Raw genomic sequence first — 17,463 nt, 5'->3', positions numbered from 1 at the left:
ACTTACAACCAAGAGTTTGTGAGTTCGAGTCACCCCAAGAGCAAGGAAAGAGTTCTTGGAAGAAAGAATGCCGAAAGTCTATTGGAAACAGCCTCTACCTCATGGTAGCAGTAAGGTCAGTGAGATTATACTAGCAATAAGGTTTGCGTACACACTACCCTCCTCCCCTGTTATTGTATGTTCCATTGGAATACTTTAACCATGTGTCACATACCGCAATAACGAATAAGACGAGGACACGTGGATTTAACCTAATCAAATTAAAAAAAATTAAAACGAGTCATCTTCCACAACAGTTCCTCCTCGACGGAAAAATTAATTTCCGGCCATCGCTTTTCCAGCTCTTTCTTCTCCTCCAGAAACTTAGTTTTTTCTTCATTTTCTTCATTCTTCCTTTCTAGGTTAAAACTACGGAGAGTTTTGGAGCCAAAATGGCTGGAGAAAATATTTCTGGCGAAGAAAATCAGCTATTTGTGCAAATCAGTTATTGTAACAACAGAAGCAGAAGCAGAAAAAGAAAAGAGCATAATAGCCCCTTTTTACAGAGATAAAGGAGTGCTGCTGATATGGTTCAATATTTTTCTTTTATTGTTCTTCTTTTCTCAAAGCATTGTTGGCTTTAATAATGAAGAAATCATGGACATGACACAGAGGGGCGACCATCCTTTACTGAAAATCCTTGAGGCTCAAATCTGTGTAAAATGGGGCAAAGAGAAGACGATAACGTCTCGGCGTCGAATCTTCACGCGAAACCCCGCCCCTCACAACATAAGAGGAACCAAAAATACCTTCTTCTTAATGACCAATTAATCAAAAACAACCTTTGAACATTCAAAAAATTTCTTGTTAATTTGCTGCAATAGGAACAAATTTCTGGGTGTTAGTTTGTTTATCCAGTGCACCAAACAAGTTAAGCACATACTCGACATTGCATCGCCGGAATAAATTGGTGCCGACAAAATTCAACTGCGACCCATTTGGTCTCATCGCAAAGCTTTCAAATCTGAAGGGTTTTTGGAAGATCTAAAAATTTAAAAGAAATTTTCTCCGAAAATTGTTTTTGTCAAAAATATTCATTTTCCGGCAAGAAGTATAAAAGGTTTGTTTTTCAGATTATTTTGTGCTTGAAAAATGTGAAAGATACTTACTTCACTATGTCAGCGTATTGTGTCTAAATGAGATAGTAAAAGTTGTTAAAGTGTTTAAATAAAACATACTTAAACAAAGTTATGGTGTGATAAGTTATACTCAGATTAATTTTTTTGGTATTATTTTTATTCACTATTTGGTATATTGTATTAAAAATAATAATTATATAATTTTTTTAAAAAAATATATAAATTATCTCAGCACTAATTATCCCATCCATATAAGTTATCCCATACTAATTTTAATTTTGAGATAACTTATACCAAGTTTACTAACCAAACAAAAAATATTAAGATGATATTAAAATTTTATGCCAGCAATGTATCTAGTTATATAACTCATACCAAACGACCACTAAGTAAGTCTTTTTCGTATGTCGTGTTGTATTGCTTTTTTCTTTTGGGCTACAGAAGGGAGAGAGGGGATCACTGATTCACTGATACGTCAACGCGGACGTCGTTGTTGAAGATTAAGTAGACGGTGCCGTTAAACCAGAAATTTTCCTTTTTCCTTTTGTAGTTTCCTTTATTCCCCTTTTCTTTACAAACAAAAAGCAAAAGAGTATTCTCTCTCTCACTCTGTACAGAATTTCCAAGTCCTGCTCATCTCTTCTCAATTCTACACAATTCTTCAAAGCTGATCCGATCTCAATTCTCTCTATGAATTTCTAAGTAAAATCTCCTCTTCTGTAAATTTATGCACATATACAGAGTTTTAGACTGTTAGTTTTTCTTGTGAATTGGAAAGGAAAGAAACAATGGGGTGTACACAATCGAAGATCGAGAATGAAGAAACTGTGACCCGATGCAAGGAGCGAAAGCACTTCATGAAAGAAGCTGTATCTTCCCGTAACGCTTTCGCCGCCGCCCACTCCGCTTACACTATGTCTCTCAAAAACACTGGTGCTGCCCTTAGCGATTACGCTCACGGCGAAGTTCAATTCCCTTCTACGGCCGCCGTCGCCGCTTCCTCCTCTTCCCCCCTATCCGGTGTTACTCCTCCCCTCTCTTCCACCCCCTTAGACATGCCTCCTCCCCCTCCCCTCCCTCCGTTTTCCAATCCTTCTTTCCCACCTTCCCCTCTTCAGCGTGCTGCCACTATGCCCGAAATATCCATCCCCGTACCGGAGCCGAAGCGATCTGATATGATTATTGAGGAGGAAAACGAGGATGATATGGAAACTGAAAGCACTCATAGTTTAAGACATCGTAGTAGTAAAAGTAGCGGCGGCGGCGGCGGCGGTGGTGGAACTGGGGGATTGCAAACGCCTCCTTCTCCACCACGGACACCGCCGCAGAATAATCGAGCGCCTCCTCCTCCACCGCCGCCGGATAGCAAGGGGGTGGCGTCCATGTCATGGGATTTTTTCTTCCCTTCAATGGACAACGTACCTGGCCCTACACTAGCTGAGGTGGACGAGAGTAGGATTGAAAGAGAGGAACTCGAGCGGAAGATGTATGACGAAAGGGCTAAGAGAGCTGAAAACGCTAATGAAACTGAAAGAGTGAGGAAGAGCGAGATGCCAGAGGAGGCTGAGGTGGTAGAAACGGCAGCTGAGACTCCGTCAGAGCCACCTCCTCCACCTCAAGTTGCCGCTAAAGTTTTGAAAAGAGTGAAAAATGTTGTTCCAGGAGAGAGTAAAAAGAAAGGAGGTCAATTTAACCTTCTGCAGATATTCTCTGAGCTGGATGATTGTTTCCTTAAGGCATCCGAGAGTGCTCACGAAGTATCTAAGATGCTTGAGGCAAATCGATTGCATTATCACTCAAATTTTGCCGATAATAGAGGTATATAATGTGTTTTCTATAAGAAAGATTCAGTTTAAATTGTGGATTATTTTTCTGCTGGATTATCTTTATTGTTATTCAAATGTTACTTAAGTTGCATACCTTGATCAAGTTATGGTTAATGGATAGGCCGATTTTGTAATTGTGATTTTAAAAATAGATTTTTAGATTTTGCTTTTTAGTCGATGGTGCAATGGTTGTTAATAGACAGTTGACACTGATCGATCGTGCTCAATGACAGTGTTATATGATGGCTACTCGTAAAACTGCCATCTTTCTAAATATACTCCAGGATGTGTTACTCTTTAAATAAACTTTCATTCCTGGAGTTTGAATTGTCTGTTAAATGTTAATGCCAATGTTTAAATCTCTGTAATTTTCTCTTTAGGACACATTGATCATTCTGCAAGGGTCATGCGTGTCATAACATGGAATAGGTCCTTCAGAGGCTTGCCAAATGCTGATGATGGGTTGGATGACTTTGATTCAGAAGAACACGAAACTCATGCAACAGTGTTAGACAAGATGCTCGCATGGGAGAAAAAACTGTACGATGAAGTGAAGGTGTGTTTATCTAACTTTTTTTTTTGGTTTGAGTCTAATCATCACGAATGAATTCTGTGTAGTTCTCTTATCTTTCTGTTGCATTATATTGTCTTGTAGGTGTATTCTCTTTCTTCCACGTTTTCCCTTCGCCTGTTTGGTCTCCTCATAATCAAATCTTGTTGAGTGATCATTTCAAAATTGATATTCTATTTAGCCAAGTATATTTGCTTTTGCTGAATGTTCTTTTCTATTTAGTTGGAAGGGTAGCCCTTCCACTTCCATTGCGGCAAATCTTCTGATTTATTTGTTCTTCTTTTGCCATTACTGATTTTACTTTAGATATTCCATCTATCTACTTCTTTTATTCTTGTTTTATTCTTTGCCTCTTTTCCTTTATGCTTTTTCTTTTTCCTCTCCCTTTTTATATTCTTTTGGGGTTGGGTTGGGGGGAGGGGGTGCAATGTCTGGAACATAGGATCCTGGGTTTTTTCTCCCAGCTCCTGATGGCTTCATCTATGGGATTTTAGGAGCACTTTGAATGTTTCATGTTTTGTGAAGTTTGAGCGCAAACATAGGACATGACTGACGATATGATGATATCATATATGCAGTTAAACTAAGCTTGTTTAAATATACATACTGGTTAGCATCTAGTATAGAGTAAATTAATCAAGATAAGAAGAAACGTTTTGAAATTGCAAAAATTAATTTAGAAGTCTAGACACTTATAAAGCACCTCAAAATGATAATTTAATAAAGGGCCTCTGACTCTTCAATGAACATAGGTCAACGTTTAAAGGAATCTAAAACTTCTTATAATGCGTCGCATCAATATTGGGACATATGAGGTATATCAGGGTGTTGATAAGTGGCAAATGAAGTATCTGTGTAGCATGGAGTTCTTGCTAAACTAAGGTGTCCTACTAGAAAACCCGAAGAAGCTGCTCCACTCAAATGTATTGTTAGCTGTATATTGAGGTTAAAAAATACCAGGTCAGCATGATGTTTTGGCCTCTGATAATGATACCCGATGTAAAGCACTTAGATTAGAGTTACTTCCAAAATCTGCTGCCCTTGAGTGTCAACGACGATGTTGTAAAGCATAATTCTCGTTAAACTCTGACTTCTCAGTATTTATCTTTGTACTTGAGAGTTCTAGAACCTGAATCATTTTTGGTTTCTGACAAGTAGCCTAGTAGAAGCCCCTTTATTTTAGGATAATGTCTTCTGGTGCTTTGTGTTTCCTTATGTGAGCAACTTGGTCAACAAGGATGTATTGCTTTGTGTGCCATGATGCCATTTCTGTTTTGAAACTTTACTTTCGGCATACTAAAGGTGCTTTAAAGTCTTAAGTGATGTAGTATGCCGAGTTTCACGCCCTGTACCCTTGGTTATAAGCTAAGTTGCTCGGACACGGGTGCGGGAGTCCGACACGGGTGCAGATCTAGAGGTTGAATCCTTCGAGACGTAAATTCTAAGATTCGGGGGTACCGATCCTAGTACGGATACATGTGGGGATCTGGCGAAAAATAATTCAAAAAATAAAAATATAAAATATTTATGAGAAATTGTGGAGTAGTTACATCTAGCTTGTAAAGTGTGGATTTCTTTTTTATTCTCAAGTTGTAGATAAGTAAAAGATTGATTTCCTAGATAAGATATGCTATTTTTTTCAAATTTACCCTAGTTTTGATTCTGATTTCGGGAATCAAATTGTATCTCGTCTAGAATTTTTCTGTTCGTCGTGGTCAAAGTACCTAAAATTGTTTGACCAAATCCGGTACGGATCCCATACCCACACCCATACTAGTGTCGTGTCGACACGGGTGCGGCACCGCGGCACCTAAACTGCCGTGTCGGAGCAACTTAGGTTATAAGTAGTAATTGGTTTTCAAAAGTTAGCAGTCCAGGTTTACTTGTGGCATTTTAAAGGGAAAAAGGTCAGATTTGTCTCTCTACTTTAGTAAATTATCCACGTTTGTCCCTAGTTCTACTATCCGTCCAAATACGTCCCTACCGTTAAGAAAGTAGACAAATTCGTCCCTAACCCTAACAAAATTCCAACGTGGCACCGGTCCCTTCTCTTTGATTGCCAACTAGGCAAATTAAAAACCCAAATAAAAAAGACTCGTTCATGTTATCTGACCTGATTAGCCAAAACCCTTGTTTCTATGGAAAATCAATAACAAAAAAAGATTTGATTTTTTAACCCAAGTATTCTAAGAACCCCAAAAAGGCCTAGAGGCCACTCTTTCTCTTCAATATTAAAGAGACCTGCCCCAATTTCCCATCTAATTACGAAAGAGCTCCATTAGAATCAGTTATCACCTCCGTCATATATCCACCATAATCTCTATATATTTTTCATGACGTTAAAAATTCGATTGGCACAATACAAAGTCATTTTTTAAAATAACTTTTTTACTGTCTGAATGGACCAATCTTCTCTTTGACGTTTTCCCCGACAAATGTTTAGCCATAATTTTCCAATACTTAACCTCCGGCCACCATAGAAAATGCTCCCTCGTTTGCCGGAGATGGCTTTCAGTTGAAGGGAAAAACCATAAAAGGCTCTCCCTCACTGCAAAAGCTGAAGTAATCTCGGTTTTACCTGCCATCTTCTCTTGTTTCGATTCCATCACCAAACTCGCTCTCCGTTGTCACAGAAATTCGGTTAGAATAAATAACGAAGGCTTTATCCTCATCTCTCTTAAGTGCGTGAACCTCACTTTGGAGATTTTGCTTTTGGTGAAGGCTCCTGAATGCATGGATACTGAGTTGTGTATTTGGCTAGGCATTGTAAGTTGTTGAGGAAGCTTCACACTGATGGAAAATCATTTGCTTTAGAATTGTAATGGCAGTTGGAGGTGGTTTTGGGTGGGGTGGAAGAAGAAACAGGTTTTAAGATGGAAAATGGGTCTGCCCAGGTAATGGGCTATTTGAATGGGTATGAGTTGAGTTTTTAAATTTGCCTTGTTGGAAATCAAGGAGAAGGGCCCCGGGTGCCACGTTGGAATTCTGTTAGCGTTAGGGACGAATTTGTCTACTTTCTTAACGGTAGGGACATATTTGGACGGATAGTAGAACTAGGGACAAACGTGGATAATTTACTAAAGTAGAGGGACAAATCTGGCCTTTTTGCTCATTTTAAATTATATTATGAAGTTGTAATTTGTAAAAGGAATTATAAATTGTATTTTGGGTTTTGAACTATCCTGTCTGATATGCCCTTTCTCATGGATTTCTGATGATCCTCCACAGGCAGGAGAACAAATGAAACTTGAATATCAGAGAAAGGTTGCCTCATTGAATAAGCTCAAGAAACGTGGTACAAATACAGAGGCCTTGGAGAGAGTGAAAGCTACAGTAAGTCACCTCCACACAAGATACATTGTCGACATGCAGTCTATGGATTCTACTGTTTCAGAGATAAATCGGTTACGCGATGAGCAACTTTATCCAAAATTGGTTGCTCTGGTTGATGGGTAAGTCTTTTAGATGTGTGCATAGGCTAAGCCATATTGCAATCTGTTATTCTAGATGGACTCACACACTGCCTGTTTGACAGCTGTTTCTAGAGCAGATTTTTCTTCCATTAAACTCTTTTTTTTCTAATTAAAAACAATTTTAGCTTTCATCTGAGTTGATTTTATCTTTTGGAAAACCTAGTTTCTCTGAGACAAGGTCTGTATCACCTGAAATATGTGACTAAATGATTGTTTGGTGTCAGTTATGTATCTCGTCTGATATCCTTCAATTGTGGAAGAAATGTTTGTTTGAACGAATTCTTCCATTCCCTTCCTATGTCCCCAAACATTTATAGTTTGTGGCAAAAAGAATGAAACATTAAAAAGTTCCAAGTTGTTGCAGCTGTTCTTTTATGAAGAAGGTAACTTGATTAATACCAAGAACAACTAGGCAGCCAATCTGTTTGCATATTTATTCTTTTCTCCACCTTGGCCACTCAAATTTGCTGACTCGGAGATATTAATCCCTAGGATTTTCCTGAACTTTTGTTATCAATTGCAGGATGGCTATAATGTGGGAGACCATGAGAGGATATCATGTAAGTCAGTCTAAGATTGTGCAAGCGCTAAGGTCTTTGGATATATCCCAATCCCCTAAAGAAACAACCGAGCACCATCATGAACGAACTTTGCAGTTGTATGTTGTTGTCCAAGAGTGGCATTCACAGTTTGACAAATTGGTTACCCACCAAAAACAGTATATCAAAGCTCTAAACAATTGGATAAAGTTAAATCTCATTCCTATAGACACAAATCTGAAGGAAAAGGTTTCGTCGCCACAAAGACCACAAAACCCACCAATTCTGTCACTTATACATGCTTGGCATGATTATCTTGACAAGCTTCCTGATGAGTTGGCTAGAACTGCTATTTATAACTTTTCAGCTGTTATAAATACTATCTTTGAATACCAAAAGGAGGAGATGAAGCTGAAGGACAGGTGTGAGGATACTCGGAGAGAGCTTAACAAGAAGACTAGGCAATATGAGGATTGGTATCACAAGTATATGCAGCGTAGAACGCCCCCGGATGAAATGGATCCAGATCAAGCTCATGTTGATAGTCTTGTGGTTGATCGGCAGCTACAGTTGGAGGCACTGAGGAAGAAGCTGGAAGACGAGGAGGAAGCATACCAGAGGCAATGTCTTCAGGTGAGAGATAAATCTTTGACAAGCCTGAGAAGCCGCTTGCCTGAGCTTTTCGGGGCAATGTCAGAATTTTCCCTTGCCTGTGCGGATATGTACAGGGACTTGAGGTCTATCTCAAAGCATCGTAATAGAAATGGCAACTCATGATCGGTGAATATATACAGCTTGTAGTGTAAACAGTGTACTGTATGCATTTTCTTTGTAACAGCTATGAGAGGTGTGATTTGTTTTATTACTTGTACTGTTGCTCGTATATGGATCAAAGAAGTATTGAGTTTCTGGCAGAATTTCTCAAGAAGCCAGCAAGTTCAGACTTATGTGCTCTCCGTAGAGGTTGCTGTCCCAAGTAGAACGTCAAAGAGCAACAGCAACTTCGGCAACAGTTTCTCGTATATAAATGATGTTTGCCTAGAATACTCTTGTTATAAATTTTGTTAAGGATTTTTATGTTATAGAAATTAGAAGTCCAAATAAATGCTTGAGAATTTGGAACAATTTGATTTATAATTGCAAAGGTTCAAAATTGAGGAAACTTCTCTTCATGCTCCACAATTGGTGTAGATGCGCGCAGGTGTTATTGATTCGAGGGCAAATGTATGTTTAAGTGGGGAAATATAATAACTCGATCGATTGATCGTTTTGAGTTTTGGCATTACATTTTGTGATTTGAGACTTCGAGTAGTTTTCCTATGATATTATGACATGGTTGATTTTGGTTTTTGAATGGTTCATGGTTGATTTGATAGAGTTGCAACTTGCAAATGAATGCAAATGGAGTGGGATGTTGAGAAAGTTCTGAGTTATAAAAAGGAAAAAAAATGTAAAAGCTCAAAAATCGATTGTTAGTTTTATCAACACGTATAATCCAAACTATGTGGTGGCATGAATGTAATTATACATTCTTAATTACTCTCTTCCTTCCGGTTCACGCGATTTTTTTTTTTTTTGGGTCTATTTCAAAGAAAATAATCTATTTCTAAATTTAAAAATAATTTAACTTAAATTTTTAATTATATTCTTATTGAAAAGCTTTTATAATTATACTAATACGCCGAATTCTTTTTTGACTTATTTAGGAACACAAATTATAAAATATCTTATCTTTTTTGTTAAATTTCGTGTCAAAAGATTTTCTTTTTTTAAAAGGCAAATTAATTGTTGCAGCAAAACCTTGGCATCAATCATTAAACCACGCCAAAAGAACATGAGTAAAATAGAAGAGTCTTAATCCGACAGAAACACAGGATTTCTGACGGTGACGGACGCAGGCCGCCTCTCACCTTCCTCCTCCGTCTTCTTCAATTCTTCTCCTTATTTTATCTCCGGCCCCAATTCGGTTTCATTGCTAAAACCTTCACGCTATAATGACTTCCTCTAAATTCACCGATCCACCCCCTACCCCGTACGACCCCCTCCCCACTTATCCCCAACCCCCTCAACAACCCCAATACATCATCGTCCTACCTCATTACTACCGTAGCCCTCGCCAATTGCTACGCGTCGCTTGCCGTCGGTACATTTACTCCGCCGCCGTGCTCATCCTCCTCGCCGCCGCAGTCTTCTTTTTCTGGCCCTCTGATCCCGATGTCTCCATTGCCCGGCTCCGTCTCCGCCACCTCAAAATCCACACGTTCCCCAAAATCGCCCTCGACGTTACCCTAGACGTCACTGTTAGGATTCGTAATAAAGACTTCTATTCAGTCAATTTTCGTTCCGTAGCGGTTGCTATAGGGTACAGGGGTAAGCAGCTGGGATACGTCACCTCCGATTATGGTAAAATTAGGGCCAGGGCGTCTTCTTACATCAATGCCACTCTGGAGCTCAATGATATTAGCATTTTCTCTGATATAATTCCTTTGATTGAGGACTTGGCGAGAGGTTCTATTACTTTTGATACTGTAACGCAGATTGGTGGTGAGCTTGGTTTATTCCTCTTTGATATTCCCATAAAGGTATGCTACTCCAACTCTCTGTTGCTATTGCATTTACTTAGTTACTTACTAACATTTTTCTCTCAGTTTATTAGCTGTTGTATTAACATGCTTGCTAAATGATAGTATGATTGAAAACGAAAAATACAACTATTTCACCAGAAAGAATCTAGAAATAACTTTAGAGAGGAGAAATTGTCATATTTGCTCTTAAAAGGATTGAGAGTTTATTATGTGTAGATATGCCTGAACTGTACTAAATAGTTTTCGTTGAGGAACTATATTAATGCAAAGCTTTGCTTGTAATTGCTCTTTTGATTTCAGCTGTCTAGGATTTTTGAGATATTTCATGATAATAGTAAATCTTCCCTTCTCAATCTGCTCAATGCTTATTATGTCTTCTACAAGATCCCTTCTTCCTGTAGAATACTCAAAATTTGCATCTTTCTGCTAATATTATTTAGACTAATTTTTCAAAAGGCCATGTGGAGCTGACAATTTCTTCTAGCTTATATATTCTTTAACACGAAACTTTAGTTGTATGAAGAGTACTACTCCCTTTGTCGCAAAATGCTTCTCATTTGTTTTTTGGTTATTCCATAATGCTGTCTAGTTTTGTTAAACGAGAAGTTTCTGCATGTTTTAAATACCGAAAAAAGGTTTCAAGAGCCTCACTTTTATTGTTCTTGATATGATGTTATCTTTTTTTCTACTTTCTTACAACAGAAAAACATGATACCCCCTTCGCATTTCTCAACAGATACCAAAAAATTCGTATCTTTATCTCTTATCCTAATAATCATGCATATTAGAACTGGACAACCAAACCACATTTGAAAAAGTAATTGGTTGTTGACATTACAGGATTGGACTGCTGAATCATTTCCTGGTTTGATATATTTCATTTGTTTAGATTTCTCATTTGCAATGTTTACTAGTGTTGTTGTTTTGAGATACTCTAGTGAGCCCACATTTCACCGTTTTCCACTTGATTTTTACTAAGAAAATAGCTTGATACTAGCAGGAAAAAACTAGGTACAAGAGAATGGTTTTAAGAAATCGTTCTTCTATGGATCTGATTCAACAACTTTAATGGTGAATCTGTTTTAAATACGGCAAAGGGTCAAATATACCCCTCTACTTTCAAAAATGGTCCAAGAATACCCCTAAATGTGAGGTTTGGGGAGTATAAAGTGTACGCAGACCTTATCCCTACCTTGTGAAGGTAGAAAGGCTATGTCCAATAGATTTCTTAGAATTTCTGATCTAATTTTAGCACAGGTACCTAATGGAATTCAAAAGTGATAACCTTCTCCAAATTCGTTAACCCTTACGGTCATATAAGTTGAATAGAGATTAGCATCATCTTGGTTAATCAGAAGCCCCTAAACTTGCTGACTCTAAATGTTCTCTTAAATCTCTTTTTTGGATGGGAAGGATGAAGCTTTGTCCTGGAACCCAAGTTTCCAAAAAAGCGAACTCATGCTCCTTAGCTGTAATGTTATGTGGTGGGCAATTGGACAGCCGAAAGGAAATGTCATTATGTTCGTTTAGTTCTCAACCTGCAAATCCGAATAAGATTTATTGTGCAGCTTCCTCTATGTTCTTGCAGGGAAAAGTGTCGTGTGAAATTGTTGTGGACACACGCAACGAAACGATTTCTCATCAGAACTGTTACCCTGAGGTATGATATTTTGTTCTGAGGCTTAATTTTTTACTTAGTGATATTTGATTTTTGGTATGTCGACCAAAAATAGGAGAATTGCTGTAAATGGTTAGCTATTTCCTAGAAGGTTCTGCTCAAGTACACTTTGTCCAACTTATAAAATCAATCTCCTCTATCGCTTACAAGCTCACAGTGTTACATGAAGCCAAAATGTAAAATAATTGTTTCTCATTTACCATATACGTTATCGCCGGATATTCTCAGAAGTAAACTAGTGTTGTCTTTTCCTGACAGTGACTCGGTTCGTGATGGAATTGTGAATAATTATGGAAATGATGAAATGAGGGAAGTAACCGACTCTGCTCGACCCTCTCCTTGTAAATGTTCTTTGGTCATTCAATTCATGTGTTTCAAGGGTTTTGGATATCTGAAATATTTAGTAAGTTGGATACTGGATTCCCCATTAATGTAGTTATGAAGGGCTGTCGTGTTTTGTGCGGGGAAAACATTGATACGTCTGACGTGTTTTTTCTGTAATAGTAGTATTTACCATTATTCTAGGAAAATTATGGTGATATAACGACATAATATTAGCAACGTGCAGACACACACTCTCTCAGGTGAGTGTGTTTGTGTGTGTATGTCTGATCCTGTGCGTCTTTTTCAGAAAAGTTCGCCAGTTCAAAACAATGAGAAAACATTGTCCCTACCTTGAATCCCTTTTCCCAATTCCTTGAGCTTCCTCGTTCGTTGAGATATTCATGCAAAACATAAGGTTATAGACAACGCTAAATTAATAAACTTCAACCCAGGAAAAGATTTTTAACTGGGCAATACAATTACCTTCGCGAACAGACGCGTTGTGAATAAATTTATTGTATAATATAATAGCAATTCAATCACCAAGGAAAAAGAGGGATTATCAGCATGTTGTTTTAAAAGAAGGGCAAGTCATTGAACATCACAAACCACAAAAAGTAAAAACAGACTAAAATGATCTTAGAGATGGTATGAACAAGATCATCCACGTATTATTGATAAAGTAAAAAAAAAAAAAAAACACTAAAAGGCTAATGCAAACTTGTACAAGATCAGAATTGTCATAGAGCCTTAGCAACAGAAGTATTGTTAGGCTTAATTCCTAGTGGAGGAACCCATTTATAATCAGAATGATGGTGCCTACACCTGAACGAGCCTGGATGTTTTGTGGGGGAACAAACACACTGAAACTGAAACTTCTTCATTCCAGCTCCTATGCTTATTCCAGTTGATACTGACGTTACTTGTTCTCTCGCAACAGGACGATATCTTCCCCGACCTTCTCTTTTGCATTGGTTACCAACCCAATAAGGAACCCCCGAGTAACACATGATCTTCTATTTCAAGAAAAAAACCTAACTGACAATAGTTCACCACCACTATAACGTAAACTATATATATATAAAGACTAGAGAGTATCGATCGCATGGAAGGAAAGGAAAGGAGGAGAAGAAAAGTGGAGATGTTATTATTTTAGTAAAAAGAAGCTTTTGATTGATTCATATTTATCACGGATAAGGACTGGGGTTTGCTTTTTCTCTTTAGCTTTTGCAAGTGGGAAATACGGTATTGTTTTTTTTTTGTAGAAAATGCTGTAAGAATCAAAGTGACTTTTTCTGTTAACAAGACTTATCTGCATGAGTACACTTGGCTTGGTTTGGGTTGTTTGTGACTGAAAGATTTGGTGACGCGGCTGCCGGAGATTCCAACCACTTGTTTTATATTCGTTTGTTCTCTGTTTATACTAAGTTCCAAAATGAAATGCTGAGGCTAAAATTTGTTAACACGTGCTGTTCGTTAGCCCAAATTGTACCTGAAATCTGAGTTTGGAAGTTTCTGTCAATTATACGTGAGGGTTTGTAGAAAAAGGTTCCAGAAGCATTATCGATAAGGGAGGTACACATCCCTCTTCTCGGTGTGGAACTCCTTCTGTGGCTGATAATGGGGAGCGGCAGCTGGACAGATCGATTTGGATATGGAGGTCTTATCCGGTCGATGGACGTCTCACTTGTCAATTTGAATTGCATCAAAGCTCTCGTGCGAACTTCATATACGAGAATTCTAAACGGGCGGGCAGTGAAGGCTCATTTAGTAGACAGCGAGGCTATTAATCTACGCTCATTGATGAGACGGCGACATAATGAAAAAGCTAGCAAAAGGGCAGGCCCAGAGTCGGATTCGGCCAAATAAACAGAATGGCAAGCTTCATTACCATTTGAAAAATCCCATCGGTTCGAAACTAAATCCTAAACTTCGGAGTGGCAAGTAGCAGAAAGAGAAAGTCCAACTTAGGCCTCAGGCTTGAGAAGGGTCATCGTTCCCGCAGATCCAGGATTTAAACTTTATGAATTCAGCTTATAAAGTTTTTAGCAATATAATTTCATATATATTATATTTGTTATAATTTAATAAATTTTTGTATATAAATTTGTATTACGCGTCGAACGTACTTGGTTCAAATGAATCCGATAACAAAGGGATGGATCCGCCCTTATCGACAACTTTCTTGAAGGTGGACAATCTCTTACTAGAACATGAAAATAAGTGAAAATTTAAAATGTGGAATTGAAAGATTTGTAGATTCTTTTTTATTGGGTTGTATAATTGTTGGTGCAATGTTTTCTTATTGTTGTTCTATTTTAGCTTTAGGATTGAGTTTGAGCTCTCTTTTTCTTTAGTTTACTTCTAGCCACGCGAATGTTAGTTTTATTCTTTTCACTTTGCCACGCTCATTATTCTTTTATCGTCTGATGTTATTAAAGAATTTTATGACTACTACTTATTTATAATTCTTACCTCCATAAATACCGTCTAATTTTCTGTAATCAAATAACATAAATGAAGAAAAAGAAAATACGTATTATGATACTAAAAGGAAAAATCTACACACATGTACACAAAAAAGAATTGACAATTTGGGGGTTTGGGTGAATATAATTGCATTCGTAAAATTAGTAAACCACTGGTTAATAGTTAGATAGGCATTAGAGAATGTCCACATGAATTTATGAAATTTTCGAGATAATCTCTTTGTGAATATTTCATGAGTATACAATATTTTTGAGATAGAGCAACATATAAGCTATTTATCTCTCATTCAATTTCATAGCCTCAAATATGAATTTCTATAATTCAACTGATCTGGATTCGCGTCAATTCAAACATAAAAGCTATTCAAGCTCATACAGTTATGCACCGCAAATTCGCATTCGATACACAGAGGACAAAGAAAGAAAGGAAGAGAGTTGGAGAAAGCCCAATAGATTTATTTGGGACCACCTCTCACCAGCCCAAGAGAAAATCACATTGTTAGCCCATTCTTACATCTACTTAGATGATGTTGAAGAATTAACTCAAATAACCGCTTACCTAATCTCCTAAACTAAAAATAGTCTATGGATGTTAATATAGATAATCAATATATAATCTATTTATAGCGACTAAAAAAAATAAATATTGAATCTGACCGACTATTTATGTAACAATCTCGATCATGTTCAGTCATTGTTACGTCTACTTTGATACCCTCTGCCCTCTCAAAGGACCACGTCCGCTGGCCTATTTAATTTTGATAAATGTCTCCTCTTTTTGTCTCACTCTTTCTCCAGGCCCCGGCCAAAAGAGAAAGAGACCAGTCCTTGACTCCCTTGTAAATAATTTCCCGCTATTCATCCTTTCATTTTCATTTTTCTTTTTTAGGCGTAACAGAAACTGAGAAAAGATAAGATCAAGTACAAAGAGAATGTGAAGAAAAAAAAAAGATGAAAGCAAGATCCAGTTTCTCTTTCTCTCAATAATTTAGGCTCATCAAGCACAAATATTTGCTCCAGTTAAATGGAACAACATTAATAATGTAAACTCATATTAATAGTAAACTGCTAACTTGTTTGGAATTAAAACGCAATAGTTATTGTTATTAGTTTAGCATGAACAAGATCAGATAAAATGGACCAACATGAAATTTGAGAAATCATATAATCAATCTAAATTTTTCGGAATTGAGACGTGGCTATTATTTTTATTTTATTTTTTGGTAATTTTTTTTTAAAATACCAATCGAAACTATATGTACATAAGGAAAAAAAAACTGACTGTTGGACATGATGCCCCAACATCAGGATCTACAAAAGCCAACCATATCATCTCACAACTATACCATGGCTAACTACTACATCCACAAAAGTTAAGTATAGAAATTTAACTGATCAAGTTTCCTAGCTAATCTGGCCTGCATTGTTCCTCTACAACATATCTCTTGGATAATTTATTTCATAATATGCTTTGAATCCGATTGCTTACTTTGAAATACCTTTTGGTTTCTTTCTTTCCACATGTAATACACACTCGCTGCAAGTGAGACGGGATTATTATTAGTGTTATAAAATATAAACATAAATATCAACTTTAATAGAATCCAACGTTCATAATCTGAGTTGTCTAAATTAAAGGCCATGTGATCCCATCAAATGTTCTAGTCAAACATCTCAATTTAATTGCATAATATCTGTATGATTAATAACAATATAGTTTATAGACCTATTAAACCTCCACAACTGAAGAATAAAAACAACTAATCATCACTTAATCACAACCCAATTAAAAAAGGGACTTTTTCCTATATATATAAGATTTTAAAATTATTTACCCGGTTTTGTCTAAGTTTTTATATTTACGGGAAGTAACAAAAGTTTTTTATAAAATATATACAAATTCGGTCAAAATCTATAATTATCTACAACATAAATACACATTTTTTGTACAGAATTCGGTCACAAACTAAAATTTACATACAATTTATATACAACTTATATACAATTATGTAAGTTGTAGATATTTTGTATTCCGTTTCTACATTTGACATATAAAATATATACGATTTGTTCATGTTTTCTTTTTCGAGTTTCAATCTGAAATTTCCACCAAAACCACCTCGAATCTTCACCAAATTATCTCAAATTTGAGATATAAACTCCAAAGGATATTCCCAAACATTTGCAACAACACTCAATCCAAACAAAAAATAATTTCATGAAATTTCATTTTTGAATTAAAAGCTTTGAAACTTTTTAATGGCTGTCAATGGAGTTTTTAATGGATTAACGTAGTTTTCAATTCAATCTACTCGCTTCTAATTAATACTATTTTGTTTATTGATTCCAAAAAGCTAAAAGAATGATAACTAAAATGGTTCTCTTCATTAGAGCTAATTTTTTTCTTATTTACTTTCTCGCTTTCATAGGATCTGAAGCAAGAACTTTGCTAGGTACTAATCTTCTCTCTTTTTTTCACTTAACAATAGTATCATTTCTTCAGTTAATCCACATGAAGATATTAATATAAGAATACTGATAGAGAATGAGACAGAGAGAGCGAAAAGGGAATTTCCTATTCAATTCCTAATATAATGAGATACTCATTAATACTAATTTGTATATAATTAGTAAATTGTATACCAACTTGTAATTAACTTAAAACCTAAACAATGAGGGTAAATAAGTTTATAATGTAGCACATGTAGGTAAAAATCTTTGCCACAGCCCATAGTACAACGTATTAAAATGACTAGTTTACCCTTGAACATGTCACGTGCTATTTCTGAGCTGGACCATTTTATACAAGACTATGCAATTGGAGTGTAACGATACACCGTTTTCCTCTATATAAATAGCC

The 17,463-nt window shown here is 36.7% G+C and overlaps 2 protein-coding genes across 2 annotated transcripts; both read left to right on the top strand.

Annotated features, from left to right (window-relative positions):
• Positions 1 to 1,509: 1,509 nt before the first annotated feature.
• LOC107805890 (protein ALTERED PHOSPHATE STARVATION RESPONSE 1-like) lies at positions 1,510 to 8,680 on the top strand. Its single transcript, XM_016629987.2, has 4 exons — positions 1,510 to 2,936; positions 3,325 to 3,500; positions 6,744 to 6,967; positions 7,512 to 8,680. Exons 1-4 carry the CDS (start codon positions 1,907 to 1,909, stop codon positions 8,302 to 8,304), a joined length of 2,223 nt encoding a protein of 740 aa, XP_016485473.2. The 5' UTR covers positions 1,510 to 1,906; the 3' UTR covers positions 8,305 to 8,680.
• A 704-nt stretch (positions 8,681 to 9,384) lies between these two features.
• Positions 9,385 to 12,463, top strand: LOC107805891 (uncharacterized). The gene is made up of 3 exons (XM_016629989.2): positions 9,385 to 10,109; positions 11,701 to 11,772; positions 12,049 to 12,463. The coding sequence occupies exons 1-3, from the start codon at positions 9,522 to 9,524 to the stop codon at positions 12,049 to 12,051; spliced, it is 663 nt and encodes a 220-aa protein (XP_016485475.1). The 5' UTR covers positions 9,385 to 9,521; the 3' UTR covers positions 12,052 to 12,463.
• Positions 12,464 to 17,463: the final 5,000 nt, after the last annotated feature.

Source organism: Nicotiana tabacum, chromosome 4, assembly GCF_000715075.1.
Source record: "Nicotiana tabacum cultivar K326 chromosome 4, ASM71507v2, whole genome shotgun sequence".
Taxonomy (NCBI): Eukaryota; Viridiplantae; Streptophyta; class Magnoliopsida; order Solanales; family Solanaceae; genus Nicotiana; species Nicotiana tabacum.
Note: the sequence above shows the minus strand (reverse complement) of the source record. Positions and strands in the feature narration are given on the sequence as shown.

Coding starts and splice junctions, on each gene's coding strand:
- LOC107805890 (XM_016629987.2), top strand. CDS start 1,907: ATGGGGTGTACACAATCGAAGATCGAGAATGAAGAAACTGTGACCCGA. Junction 2,937..3,324: donor AAATTTTGCCGATAATAGAG/GTATATAATGTG, acceptor TTTTCTCTTTAG/GACACATTGATCATTCTGCA. Junction 6,968..7,511: donor TTGGTTGCTCTGGTTGATGG/GTAAGTCTTTTA, acceptor TATCAATTGCAG/GATGGCTATAATGTGGGAGA.
- LOC107805891 (XM_016629989.2), top strand. CDS start 9,522: ATGACTTCCTCTAAATTCACCGATCCACCCCCTACCCCGTACGACCCC. Junction 10,110..11,700: donor TCTTTGATATTCCCATAAAG/GTATGCTACTCC, acceptor ATGTTCTTGCAG/GGAAAAGTGTCGTGTGAAAT.